Source organism: Euphorbia lathyris, chromosome 4 (assembly GCF_963576675.1).
Source record: "Euphorbia lathyris chromosome 4, ddEupLath1.1, whole genome shotgun sequence".
NCBI classification, from domain to species: domain Eukaryota; kingdom Viridiplantae; phylum Streptophyta; class Magnoliopsida; order Malpighiales; family Euphorbiaceae; genus Euphorbia; species Euphorbia lathyris.
Genome location: NC_088913.1, coordinates 34,247,332 through 34,262,364, shown reverse-complemented (window position 1 = coordinate 34,262,364; position 15,033 = coordinate 34,247,332). Strand labels below are relative to the sequence as shown.

Here is a 15,033-nt window from a genome sequence, read left to right as displayed (position 1 = left end):
GAGAACGAGGTAAAGAATCTGAGCATCGAACTAGAGAAGGAAGAACTGTCAGATGAAGAGGTTGGGGACAGCAGTAAAGAAGAATGTAATTGGGCCCGACACGATGAACTCTTAGAGAGGGAAACCAAAACAAGGCCTAAAACTTCAATCGAAGAACCACCAACACTCGATCTAAAACCTTTGCCTGCACATTTGAAATATGTATTCTTAGCACCACCTGTACACTTACCCGTAATTATTTCTGCAAAACTGACAGGTCATGAGGAAGATCGTTTGGTGGAGGTGCTGAGGAAGCATAAGGAGGCCTTTGGGTGGAAAATGTCTGACATAAAAGGGATCAGCCCGTCACTTTGCGAACATCGGATCTATATGGAAGATAGAGTGAAGCCGACTGCTCAACCGCAGAGGAGGCTTAACCCAAAAATGAAGGAGGTGGTTAAGGCTGAGGTGATTAAGCTGCTTGATGCAGGGATGATCTTTCCAATCTCCGACAGCCAGTGGGTGAGTCCCGTGCATATGGTGCCAAAGAAGGGAGGCACAACAGTGACGCTGAACGACAAAAATGAGTTGATCCCGGTGCGGAAAACGACAGGGTGGCGAATGTGCGTTGATTTCAGGAAATTGAACGATGCTACCCGAAAGGACCATTTCCCCCTTCCGTTCATCGATCAAATGCTTGAACGCAGGGCAGGTAATTTCTTTTTCTGTTGTGTGGATGGGTATTCGGGCTACATGCAAATCTCGGTGGATCCTGATGATCAGGAAAAGACCACTTTCACATGCCCTTTTAGGACTTTTGCATATAGACGGATGCCCTTTGGGCTATGCAATGCACCTGCTACGTTTCAGAGGTGCATGACAGCTATATTTTCTGACATGATAGAAAATTTCATGGAGGTTTTTATGGATGATTTTTCTATTTTTGGAACAACCTTTGATAGCTGTTTGCATAACTTAGATTTAATGCTGCAAAGATGTGAAGAGACTGATCTAGTTCTAAACTGGGAAAAATGTCAGTTTATGGTCACCGAATGTATTGTTTTAGGCCATAAGGTGTCGCGAAAAAGTATTGAGGTAGACCCTGTTAAAATTGAGGTCATTGAAAAACTGCCCCCTCCCTCCAACGTCAAAGCAGTAAGGAGTTTTTTAGGCCACGCTGGTTTTTACAGACGTTTCATAAAAGATTTTTCGAAAATTTCCAAGCCTATGACCCAATTACTAATGAAGGATGCCAATTTCGTTTTCACACCCGAATGCCTAGAGTCTTTCAATACATTGAAGAGTAAATTAACCAAAGCTCCTATTATGGTTAGCCCCAATTGGGACTTACCCTTCGAATTAATGTGTGATGCTAGCGACACAGCCGTAGGGGCATGCTTAGGGCAGAGAGTGGACAAAATTTGCCAACCAATTTCTTATGCTAGTAAAACCCTTAATGATGCCCAAGTAAATTATACAACCACGGAGAGGGAATTATTAGCTGTGATTTTTGCCCTCGAGAAATTTCGTTCATATTTAGTGCTGTCCAAAGTCATTGTTTACACTGATCATGCCGCATTGAGGTATTTGTTTTCTAAGCAGGATGCGAAACCGAGGCTCCTTAGGTGGATCTTGTTGCTGCAGGAGTTTGACTTGGAGATACGAGATAAGAAGGGAGTGGAGAACGTGGTTGCTGATCATCTCTCCCGAGTGGAAAAGAAGGAAGAGAATGAGGAAACGACTGTAGACATCCAAGAAAAGTTCCCCGATGAACACCTGCTGGCAATACAACACGTACCTTGGTTCGCTGATTTTGCTAAATTCCTAGTAGGAAAGGTGGTCCCACCCGAGTTTTCCTACCAACAGCGGAAAAAATTCCTGCATGATGTGAAACAATATTTTTGGGATGACCCCTATTTGTTCAAAGTCTGTGGTGACAATATTATTCGCCGATGCATACCAGAAGCGGAGACTGCCTCTGTCCTTGCATTCTGCCACTCCAAAGAGGTAGGTGGACACCACGGGGCAGATAGGACTGCAGCTAAGGTACTTCAGAGTGGGGTATATTGGCCCACCATTTTTCGTGACGCTTTTGATTTTGTTAAAAATTGTGATAAATGTCAACGTACTGGGAACATTTCACAACGACATGCCATGCCTATGAAACCCATTTTAGTTTGTGAAATTTTTGATGTTTGGGGAATAGACACTTTATGGGTCCTTTCCCAAAGTCATTCAATAACGAGTACATCCTTGTAGCCGTAGACTACATCTCTAAATGGGTGGAGGCTATAGCCTTACCTAATAATGATGCGCGGGCTGTCATCCGGTTCTTGCAAAAGAACATTTTTACACGGTTCGGCACCCCCCGCACCATTATCAGTGATGGCGGATCACATTTTTGCAACCAGGCTTTTAGATAGGTCTTGCATAAATACGGGGTCACTCATAAAGTGGCAACCCCGTATCACCCTCAGACCAGTGGGCAAGTAGAAGTTTCTAATAGAGAAATCAAAGCCATCCTTGAAAAAACTGTGAATTCCTCTAGAAATAATTGGTCTCTCAAATTGGATGATGCACTATGGGCATACAGAACCGCATTTAAAACACCAATTGGGATGTCCCCATTTAGGCTAATGTATGGTAAAGCATGTCATCTCCCTGTCGAACTCGAACATAGAGCCTACTGGGCTACACGTTTTCTAAATTTTGATGCAAGAGTTGCAGGACAAAACCGTTTACTACAGTTGGATGCTTTGGAAGAGTTTAGGCTTGGTGCCTATGAGAGTTCCCGGATCTACAAGGAGAAAACAAAAAGATGGCACGACAAGAGAATAATCAAACGTCACTTTGAGGTAGGGGATAAGGTGTTGCTGTACAACACTAGACAACGATTATTTCCGGGTAAGTTGAAATCAAGGTGGTATGGGCCATTCGAGGTCACCCAGTTATTCGCCTCAGGAGCAGTGGAAATCACAAACGGGAACAGTCCCTCGTTTAAGGTCAATGGGTAGCGTCTTAAAATCTACGAAGATGACTTGGGCGCAGTGGAGACACTGCGTTACACGGACGCTCACTAAGGGAGTTTCTACTATCCTATATCTCTCCTTGCTTTCTCATATGCATATTTTGGGACATTTATGCATAATTTAGTGTGGGGGGGAGACAAAATAGGATAGGCATTTTGTACATTTATCATTTGCATGCTTTGTGTTTGTTTTTGCTTTGCTTTGTGTTTGTTTTTGCTCTGCTTTGTTTTTGTACATTTATGCTTTGTGTTTGTCTAAAGGGGGGGAATCTCAGGCGGTTGATTTTTGAGGCGTCTAGTATTCCTAACATTACAAGTGAAAGTGTGCTTGAAAGTCTAAAAGTTCAGTGAAATCGTTGCATGTATAAAACTTGTGAACAACATGTGAGTCCTCTAAGAGGGTATTTAGCTAAGATTGACATGGAACGTGTCGTTAGGCGAGGCTAGGATTGTTGTCAATAACCATTAAATTGTGAGCTAGAGCCGAAGGTCGTCATGTTAGACTCATTTGTAGGATCTATCGACCTCTTAGGTGTGGGATTACAGTTATTGTCATTATGCTCATGGGAATTGCATCCAATACTGATTGAATGTTGTGTTATAAGTGAACTTGAAATGATGAGGCACCTAGGATTAGCCATTTGTGAATATAGCCCAGTCTTTGCTCAGACCAAAATCCCTTAACAAACTCCATTAGATAAGCCCCTTTGAGCTTCAGTGTCCCATTTCCTTTGATCACCTCGTTACAAGCCCTTAGCCTTCCTAAATACCTTTCTTTTCCCGAGTAAGTGACTTAACTTGAATCATTATGCACATATCCTTCAATTTCCATTAGCCATCACCCGGCTATCACTAAAGGTTGTAATCCTCAAAGTGAAGCAGTAGCCTATTCATATTGACTCCTGGTTCCAAAGAAAAAAAAAACCTGGTTCCAAAGAAAAAAAAAATATTGAACCAAAGAAGATGTAGAGGAAAGAACAAAAGGCATACTCCAATTGCTTCCAGAACTAACATAAAACAACCTTGAGCTTCTAACCAGCACATGGCGGAAACAGTGCCAATATTTGAGCTGAGTCATTAACTCTTTACCTAAATTACCTCCTTACTACCCCCAAACCTTAACCTACTGTACAACCCTGTAAAGACCTCGGATCTTATTTACTTGTGATGCGTAATTTTAACCGGATGGATGATGCAATTCCAACTTGACCATTTTGTGCAATACCACTGTAGAGAGCTCACCAAATTCTTATGACATCCAAACACTTGAGTGTAAGAGCGGCCACCTGTGAGCTAGCAACCTTAGTCCTCGCCTTTCACCTTCGCAAAGTGTTAGTTGATAAAACTAATTGATCGTTTTCGAGGAATCTATATGAGGTTCACTCTGTTCTTACATTGCAACTAGAGTAGTCTGAAACCGTATGGATTATTAATGCACAATAGAACCTTGTTTATGTATGGGAGCTGATCGTTGAAATTTCGCTGCCTTTGACTCCTTCTTGCTTGAGGCCAAGCAAGACTCAAGTGTGGGGGGGTTGATAGCTCCCATGTATATGAGGATTTTAGGATCATTTGGGGTCGTTTTTGCCTTATTTCTGCCTAACCACATACCAATCTGTTATCTTTTAGCTAGAAGTAATGATTTCCGTTACTTACGGCATTCTCTGTATTTTCAGGTGCTTTTTAGGACGTTTTGAGCATTTCAGGACATTTCAAGGGCTACCAGATCAACTGCTGGAAGCAAGGACCGAAACAGATGCGTCCAAGAGGGGTTCGTGGACTTTCCAGCACCTGTCTCATCGAGACAGTGCCTGTCTCATCGAGACAGGCCCGCGTCTCGCCGAGACACTGTTAGTCTCGATGAGACGAGGCGGCCCGGCGGTTTCCAGAAGAGGCCATCGCGTGGTGTCTCGACGAGATGACCAGTGTCTCGTCGAGACACCAACTTGTCTCGCCGAGACACGTCAGGTCTCGACGAGACGAGACGCTAGGATCATTTTCCTAGCGCCTTCTCACCTCTAGGGCGCGAATTTTGGCCAAAATAATGCCCAAAATACCCCCGAAGCACCTGCTACTATAAATAGAACATGATGCCTCCTTTGTTGGGGTTACTTCTTCTTTTTATTTTTCTCTAGCGGCATTGTTGAATTTTTCTTCTTCTTCTTTCTTGCTTTGAGAGGAATGGAGAGTTTTAAAGATCGTAGTTGTTGATTTGAAGATTGGGAAGGAGAGTTCTCTCGATATTTGTAATCAGAATCAGACAAATCGGGTTTTAGATTTCTAAACTCATAACTTTGTCTTTTACTTTTCGCTTCTTAAGTCAATATGCTTCATATGATGATTTATGTTTCTGCAAGTTGTTTAGTTTGACCATGAACTAACCCCCATCCAATCTGGGATGGGGATGGAATTGATTGTGTGACCTAGAATGGTAGAGATTTGGGTTTATGGGAGTTATTCCCGATTGATCAGATTATTCGAGCTTAATGCCTCAAATTTGTCAGACTTAGGAGTGGATGTTAGAAACAAGCTCTTCGAAGTTGACAAGTTTAGGATGGTGGATAGGTGATCCCTGACCAAGGAACCGCTTATCCGGAACCGGAGTGATCTGACCTCGCTAGAGACCACTAGGAGTGCGGATTTGTGGCCGGGCTACGGCTCTAGCCTTGATCACTATTGAACCTTACCTTTTGCATGACCTAGGATTTGCAATAACCAAGGGTGAGCGAAAGGACCACTTAAGATTGACAGACTTGAAGTGGTAAATTCTGTGATTACTGTCAATTATCATTAGGATATAAACCTGAATCCCGTAAGCCATACTAGGGAGCCAATCAAGGGGAACCCTCATCCCGGATTGCTTCATCAATCATACTACTTCCTCTCACAGTAAGTTTCTTTTATGTTAAGTTTTAAAACAGTTTGTTCATCAATTCTCAGACATTTACACAACATCCTGAACAATTGCTAGTCTTTGTTAGATGAATAATTAATTGTGACAACTAGTCCTTGTGGTTCGATATCGTGCTTAAGCACTGTACTACTTGTTGAGATAGGATTCACTTCTCCTGTTTATCGCTATACACTTTAGCAGCATCATACTATATTTAATAGAGTACAATTTCTCCTTTCATATACATCGTGGTGTATACGGAGGAGTCCATTATGAGCGAATCCTATATTCAATTTAGATAATTCAGAAAAATCATTAGAAAGATATTCTCCACGACGATCTAATCGAAGCACTATGATATTCTTTCTTGTTTGATTTACTACTTCATTCTTGAATCATTTGAACTTTCTCAAAAGATTCTAACTTATGCTTGATCAAGCAGATGAATCATTATCTGGTATGATCATCTTATGAAGCTAATTAAGTGACTGAACCTTTCACTTGCTTGTGTTGACGTATGACCATATACATCTAAATGCACTAGTCTTAGAGTGTCTGATACACGTTCTCCTTTATTGCTAAAGGGTGTCTTTGTCATCTTTCTTTTAAACAAGACTTACATGTGTTCATTGATTCAAAATCAACTGAGTCCATAAGCCCATCTTGGTGCAGCTTAAACATGTGTTTCTCGTTTATATGGCTTAGGTGACATTCCCACAAGTAGGTTGAATTATCTATCTTTTAATTCCAAATGTAAAAGCACCATCCTGACCTTTCTTCTAGAGAAAGTCTAAGTACTTCTTACAGTTCCTCTTCCAATTCCCTTCTTTACCATATTGGTGGCATTCCCTTCTTGCTTTTATTGACTCGGGTTTAATGCATTTGTTCTTCTTGGAATCTTTAGAATTAGGAAACTTCCTTTTCTCTCGTGAGATCCCTCAATAACAAGTGCTGGCATCACTTTCTTAAGATTTGGGCTCAACTGATCTAAGCATATTCAAGAGCTCTTCTAGAGAGGTCTCTGAGTTTATTCATCTAACAGTTCGAGATGAACTTATGAATAAATCTTTGGGAAGGATTGTAGAACTAAGTCGACACTTAATTCATTATCCATCATAAATCCAATACTAGAAAGCTTTGGTGATGTAGTCAATCATCTTGACACAAAGTGCCACAACAGAAGAACCTTCTTGCATCTTGGATCGAAACAATCATCGCTATCTCATAGCTTTCGCATTTGAGTCTGTTTCTCAAAACACCTCCTCCAAGTGCATAACCATGGAATACGTGTCCATGTTCTTATGTTTCTTTTGTAGCTCTAGTGCCATAGCTGCAAGTATGATACATCCTGTACGTTCATCATCTAATTGGTGCTTCCGGTAAACATCAATCTTCTTGACAGGAGCATCATCAACGGGGACATTAGGTATCGGCGTATCTTAATCCATACCTAATCCTTTCGAACTTCAAAACAATTTTGACGATGGGTATCAGTGTATCTTAATACATACCCAATCATTTCGAACCTCAAAACAATTTTGAGTTTGCCAAAATAGTTGGTGAATTTTGAACTATTCAATTTGTTATCGGTTAAAATATTATGTAGATGCATTTTAGATATGATGATTCAGAGTATTTATTTTAACTTGAGAGTGAGATAGAGTGACGGATGTTATTCATTTGTTTTAATGCATTTCAATTTAAATATAGGACTTTAATTGTTTAAATTTCTCCCACTATTTTACCAAATTAATAACCCTCTATATTAATTCGAAGAATTTCACAAACTCTTTAGTGAGCTAGGATCCTGCCTCGTAAAGCTTACCTTGAATGACTCAAACAAGTTCACTCCCTTTAATAGGTAGATTCATGCAATCAATCACATCAACCATGTGATTCCTAGGTTGTTGGGTTACTAACCACATTAGTAACTAATATGTTTTAATATTAATCCCAACCATATTGCCCAATAGCTTTAAATAATCCAGACGGCTTGCCCAATTACTCTCAGCCACTTTAAGCCATTAACCTTATATATTTGTGAAAACATTTTTCGATAATTCAGGTGTTACCCATTAGACCCCAAGCCCTGAGACTCTCAGTCGCCCAAAGGCCCCCAGATACTGCCGGCTGAATTATAATATTAGGGGGGCAACCGATTTTATAACTTGCTTATTGACTTAACTTTTGTTTAGTGAGGGATTTTTATTTTAAGTCTCATAATCTAACCTAGCACTAAAAAAAAAGAAGTTTCAGGGACGAAAAAAATCGTCCCCAAAAGCATAAAAATTTGTCCCCTATAGTTTTGGGGACAATTTTTTCGTCTCCATTTTTTGTCCTTGTTTCCTCCGTCCTTGATTCTATTGGAGACGAAAAACATGATGTCGTCCCAGTATAGAGAGACGACTGTCGTCCCCGCTCTTAACGACGACTATCGTCCCTATTGAGAGGGACGACTGTCATCCCTGATCCTAGGGACGACATGTCATCCCCGTTGAGAGGGATGACATATCGTCCCCATTGATAGGGACGACATGTCGTCCTTGTTGAGAGGGACGACATGTCGTCCCTGTTCCTAGGGATGACATATCGTCCCCTTTGATAGGGAACTGTCGTACCCTTCATAGGGATGACATGTCGTCCCCGTTCCTAGGGACGACTATCGTCCTAATTCTTAGAGACAACATTTCGTCTCCATTGATAAGGATGACTGTCGTCTCCGTTATTAGGGACATCATTTTGTCCCCGTTCTTTGGGATGATTGTCACCTCCGGTCATAGGGACAATTTTCGTCCCCGTTCTTAGGGACAACATTTTCGTCTCTGTTCATAAGGATGCCTTTCATCCCTATTACTAGGGACATCATTTTGTTCCTATTTTTTAAGACGAATATCGTCCTTGTTTAGAAGGACAAATGTCCCCCTGAGAGATCAAATTGAAAGATCAAAGGTTCCATTAATAAAAAAATAAAAAAAGTTGGGGACTTAAATATAATTTTGACCCATTAATTGCATATATATAACCATCCTATATACTTAACAATTTGTTTGATGCTGAAATTTGGTTAACAATCAATTTGGAACAATTAACATAAAGCACCCACCATGGTTCTAATTCAAAGATTAAATAGTACAAATAAAATCTAGGGATACAGTATCAAAATAGGCCTAAGGTTTTTAGGGAAGTATCAATATATACTCTACGTACAAAATAACACCAATACAGGCTTAATGTTTAAAAAAGAGACCCAATTTAGGCCTTGATAACGAAACATGACACATCATTCATATTACTCCGTTAAGATCTTTCAATTGTAAATGAAAAGAGAAACCAGAACTTAACGGATTAATATAAACGACGTGTCACATTTTGTTATCAAGCCTAAATTGGTACACTTTTTTAAACGTTAAGCCTGCATTAGTGCTACTTTGTATGTTGAGCCTAAATTGATACTTCCCCAAAAACGTTAGGGCTATTTTGGTACCTTATCTAAGGTTTCTATTTGATGATGTTCCCTCTTTATACAACACATAAGCAGAAAGTAGATAATCCTAACAAATTACATATTAATTAATGATGTAGTATATATTGTGGGCATGTATTCTCTAGACAAATTGGTGCAAATTAACTGAGGATGCTACTTGAGCTTAAACACATGAGCAGTAAAGTGCAAAGCTTCAAATCTAAAACGGTACAGCCTCCATAAAATTCCTATTAATTGGGAAAGAAAAATATAGTCTAATTCAACGGTCTAACAGATAGGAATGAAATATAACATGAATATTACAGATAGATTCTAATTCAAGCATCAGATGAGACATAAATTAACCATGCCAAAAGCCTCCAGCATCAAAAGACTAAAAAAAAAGCATAAAAATTGCATTTACAGCTCTAGCTCTAGTTTAATATCTCATGATATGTTATGTAGTTAGACAAGGTCATTAATGTGTATACACAAAAACTAACCTATAACACCAGCTCATTGGAGATAAATCCTGTCAGTAGTAGTTCCTTGCTTCCTTCTTGGATTGCTAATTTTTTCCTGCTCAAAATAATTTCATACAAGTTAGCTAGTCCATTGCATTACGCTTTCTGTAACCATATGAAATTCCAATTTCAAGATAAATTCAACATATTCTTGCATTAAAATTATAGTAAAAATTCAGGCATACAAATTCTAATCCCATGCATATGAAATCTAAAAACAAAAGACTCTTCTATAATAAGAATCAGAATCAAATTTCCAATAATCAGAACACTTCAAATTCTCCCATTATGCAATATCTAATTGAGGACTAAAAGAGGTAACCTACTATTTTTTTTTAATAAAGGTAGCCTACTCTGATCATTCTTTTCTTTTAATTTATAGTTAAGTATGCAACACTATGTTCTAAAATAGAAAATGATAATTGAACTTCATCAGTAATTAATCAAAATTTTAAGGTTGTGCAGCAAATCAAGAATCAAAATTAATACCTTCAGACCAACCAGTCATGTTCTAGCATCTTGTGTTGTCCCTTTCAATCATCATCATCATCATCATCATTGATGACGTTAACATCTTCATCACCACTAACTTCTTCATCGGTTTCAAGTTGATTGTAATCATCATCATCACAATCATCAATATTAATTGAATTTGTTTCTTCTACTTGATTAACAATTGGAAGAGGTATTTCTTCAAAACCAAAAACAACCTCATTCTCCATGGCTTCATCATCATCTCTGGGTCTTGTTGCATGAAAATCAGCGGTGATCTCCTCTTATTGGAAAACATCATCATCTTTATTTTTCTCAGAAATATCCTCCAGTGATTGAAAAGGCAATTTATATATGTCCCTAGGATGATTTTTCACCACAATAAGCCAATTTATTTTCTTGGGATCTTGAACATAAAAGACTTGTTCAGCTTGAGAAGCTAAAATAAATGGCTCATCCGTTTTTAACCGACCATTGGCCTTGACACTTGTGATTGAGAAAGCATCTACTGTATATCCACTTCCTTTATGGCTCACATCAAACCATTCACATTTGAATAAGTAAACACAATTCATTCCTGAGTACTGGATCTCCCAAACATCTTGTAAATTCCCATAATACTCTTTATCACAAGAACTATCATCACCCCTAGATAAGACTCCTGAATTTTGACTCTTGCGATTCATTTGGCGACTTACAGTATGAAACCGATAGCCATTCACAATATGACCCGAGTAACACTTGTAGCGTGGGTATGGACCAAAAGCAAGATTCATAAGATCCTTAGAAACAACATCATGTTCATTTAATTTATAAATCTGCAAGTTCATCAATAATAATATAAATGTAAGTTATTGAAAAAATGAACTATTAATGGGATATAACCTCAAGAAAATTGTAATAACCCATGCATATATTCACATACATGATCATGGAACCATTTTGGAAATTCTACATTATAACGTTTCCTGAACGCTTTAGTACTCATATTTGGCAATGAATTCTTGTACTTCCTATACCAATTGCAAATTATGAAGAATAAAAAAATAAACAAAATATAATAATTTATTAAAATAAAATATATGGTACTTACTCGGCATATGGCCACACTTCTTCACAGTTGTTGAGGATGTAAAGATGTGCCTTGTGTTTCCAGTCATCACTAAGCAATTTGAAATCATCTTTACCTAAGTCGTCCAGCTTTCCTAAATATTGCCAACTCAATACCATCTGCATTTTGATTGATCCCATCAAAATTCCTAGGATTCTGATTGAAGATCGTATCAATTCCTACCAAATATCTTGAACAGAAAGTCAAGCATTCATAGGCAATATATGCTTCTGCTATTGATCCCTCAGGTTTTGCCTTATTCCGAACGTTTAGTTTTTTCGTATGCAAGTCTCTCTCAACAAAATACATCCACCGATATTGGACAGGACCTGCGATTTTTGCCTCAGATGCTAAGTGGACAACTAAATGCACCATGACATCGAAAAATGAAGGTGGAAAATTTTTCTCCAATTTACATAAAGTTATAGGAATCTGCTTCTCAAGACGATCCAATTCAGAAATTTCCAGGCTCTTACTGCATAAATCACGGAAGAATGCACTCAACTCAATAAGTGGCTCAACTACATCTTTCGGTAGGAACCCTCTAATGGCTATAGGAAGAAGCTTTTGTAGGAACACATGACAGTCGTGACTTTTCATGCCAGAAATTTTACGTTCCTTGATGTTAATACACCTAGATATTTTTGATAAATATCCATCTGGTGTCTTCAAGTCATCCAACATCTTACATAAAGCCACTTTGTCATTTTCAGAAAGCACATAACGCGCAATTGGGACACGTACTTTATCTCCAACCACGGTCGGATGAAGTTCATTCCTGATACCCATATTAACTAAGTCCTTTCGACTATTTAATGTATCTTTAATTTTCCCTTTGATCTTCATCAGAGTCCCCAACACATTATCACACACATTCTTCTCGATATGCATGACATCTAAATTATGACAAATAAGAAGTGTCTTCCAATAAGGCAACTCAAAAAATATACTCTTTTTTCTCCAATTCTCAAAACTACTTAAAGCATCGTATTTCCTTTTGATGCCTCTATTGAATGGCAATTGAGTGAAATTGTCGAATTCCTTTAACACATCATCACCTGATAAAGGTGTTGGCCTCTTCCTCATCTCTGTTAAACCATTAAACGACCTTCTATCTTTACGCCATTTATGATTAGGAGGCAAAAATCTCCTATGATCCATATAATATAACTTCTTTGAAGCACGGAGGTATTCAGCACTAGTATGCTTATGGCAAACAGGGCATGCCTTATAACCTTTCGTTGACCACCCCGATAAGTCAGCATATGCTGGAAAGTCATTGATAGTCCAAATAATACATGCATGTAATCTAAAATTTTGTTTACCGTGAGAATCATATGTCTCCACGCCATCAACCCATAATTCTTTCAATTCAGAAATTAGAGGTTGCAAAAATATGTCTATACCCATTCCTGGACTATGCTCACCAGGTATAATCATTGACACTATCAAGTTTGACTGTTTCATGCACAACCAAGGAGGCAAGTTATAAGGTATTAGAATCACAGGCCAAATGCTATGTTGAGAGCTCATGTTTCCAAAAGGCTGAAAACCATCAGTTGCCAAACCCATTCTAACATTACGAGGGTCACTTGAAAAAATTTGATGCTGATCATCGAATGATTTCCATGCTAGACTGTCAGCAGGGTGCCTCATAATTCCATCATCAACCCTTTTTTCTTTATGCCACCGCATGTTTGATGCCATCTCTGTAGACATAAACAACCTCTGCAGCCTTGGTTTTAATGGGAAATAACGTAAGACCTTGTGCGGAATTTTCTTATTATCACTTGAACTATCACCAGATTTCCACCTAGACAACCCACATATTTGACAAGATGTTGCATTTGCAAATGGGCCCCAATATAAAGTGCACATATTTTGACATACATCGTATTTTTCATAATGAAGACCCAACCGACGGATATATTTCTTTGCACTACTATATGACTCAGGCATAGTATGCTTCCCATTCGGTATTATCTCTCTCAATAAACTTAGTAAATCATCAAAAGATTTATTTGTCCACCTGTGGAAACTCTTCATGTGAAGTAACTTGACAATAGTAGCCAATTTCAAGAGTTCACATCCTGAATGTAATTTCTCCTTAGCTTCATTTAGTAATCGATAAAACTCACCAGCATCCCCTTTAGGTTCCCCTAACATACTATTACTTTCACAATCATTATCAACTGAGTTTTCATGATCAACACCATATATATCATTGACTAATCCAACCATATCATCATCAGAATCATTATTATAATCATTCCCATTCAGATCTTCATTGATACCATGTTCTTCATTTGGATACTCCCCATGAACATACCAAACTGTATATGTTGTCATAATTCCAAATTTCAACAAGTGAAATCTAATCGTAGATTCATCATTATAAACAACATTTCTACATTTTTTGCAAGGGCACTGAATCACGTCGGTCAACAATTTAAATCTATATGCATACTTCAAAAAAGATTCAACTCCTTCAATGTAACTACGATCTTTTCTATTGTCAAGAGCCATCCAACTCTTATCAATATCCATATCGTTTATGAACCAATCTGAAATTAAATCATATATTAGCATTATGTATAATTGATTTAACATACAATAATAATGAGGATTAAGTGTCAAGTATTATATTAGAACTAAGCACCAAAAACCCAAAAAATTGAGAGCAAAAGGAGTTACTCATTCCATCAATGTCTCAAATTGCATTTTTTACCGTTTGAAAAAAAGTTTCTCTGTAATTTATGTCAACCAGATTTATATTTGAAGTTGGCCTATCAAAGGCTTCGTGTGAATTTATCTTTGCATTTCATGGCTTATTTTACATTTAATTACCTAACTAGAAATGCATTATGTAAGACATAGCCTACTTGCCTAGCTAGAATAGTCAAATGCCTTTATACATACAACTACTTTATTTGCTATCTCTTAATTTTTTTATTTAACCATCAAACCAATCATAAACACAGACCTCACCCACTATTATTGGGAGGCCATAATAAGATAAGATCTTGGTTTTTGAGACAGAGGTAGGAACTTAGTTCACAGTTTCCATAATTTTAAACCGGGAATATTATTTATATGGCTCAGTCAGGTATTTTGACAAACACCTTGGTGATGAAAAGGCCACCAAATCACAAAGCCATAAAATCCCCAAAGCAATCATATGCAAAGAAATTTTAGATTAACTTCAAACAAAATAAGTAGTTCTATTCTATAAACAAACACACAATTATGGAGATGAATAAATTAGAAGACAGATTAAAAAAAAATGAAACAAACTTAAAGATTTAAAAAACGACCAATCGTCTAACCTCTATGGACGAATGTTGACGACGAGAAGCAACGGAGGCTGAGTTCTGATAGCTACGTTGTCTCGCCTGAATCGCCTGACAAGGGTATTGCGTTTTCTTCTGTTATCTCGCCTGAATCGCCTGACAAGGGTATTGCGTTTTCTCAATTTTGGCATAAGAAATTAGGATGAAAGAGGGGCTCGCAGTTTGGGATTAGGTTATAATTAAATTTGTTTTA

The 15,033-nt window shown here is 38.1% G+C and overlaps 1 protein-coding gene across 4 annotated transcripts in view; it reads right to left on the bottom strand.

Annotated features, from left to right (window-relative positions):
- The window catches only part of LOC136228064 (uncharacterized), a 68,314-nt gene extending 53,282 nt beyond the window's left edge, over window positions 1–15,032 (bottom strand). The window contains exons 1-5 of one of the 4 annotated variants that reach the window (XM_066016894.1): window positions 14,817–15,032; window positions 11,473–14,054; window positions 11,305–11,392; window positions 10,377–11,197; window positions 9,603–9,942 (exon numbers count right to left, since the gene is read on the bottom strand). In XM_066016894.1, coding sequence (XP_065872966.1) covers window positions 11,563–14,037 — 2,475 coding nt within the window. In that variant the 5' untranslated portion in view covers window positions 14,038–14,054; window positions 14,817–15,032 and the 3' untranslated portion in view covers window positions 9,603–9,942; window positions 10,377–11,197; window positions 11,305–11,392; window positions 11,473–11,562. Of the gene's footprint in view, window positions 1–9,602; window positions 9,943–10,375; window positions 11,198–11,304; window positions 11,393–11,472; window positions 14,055–14,816 lie in introns of those variants that run through there. The other 3 variants (XM_066016893.1, XM_066016892.1, XM_066016895.1) reach the window with 3 other exon arrangements.
- Window position 15,033: the final 1 nt, after the last annotated feature.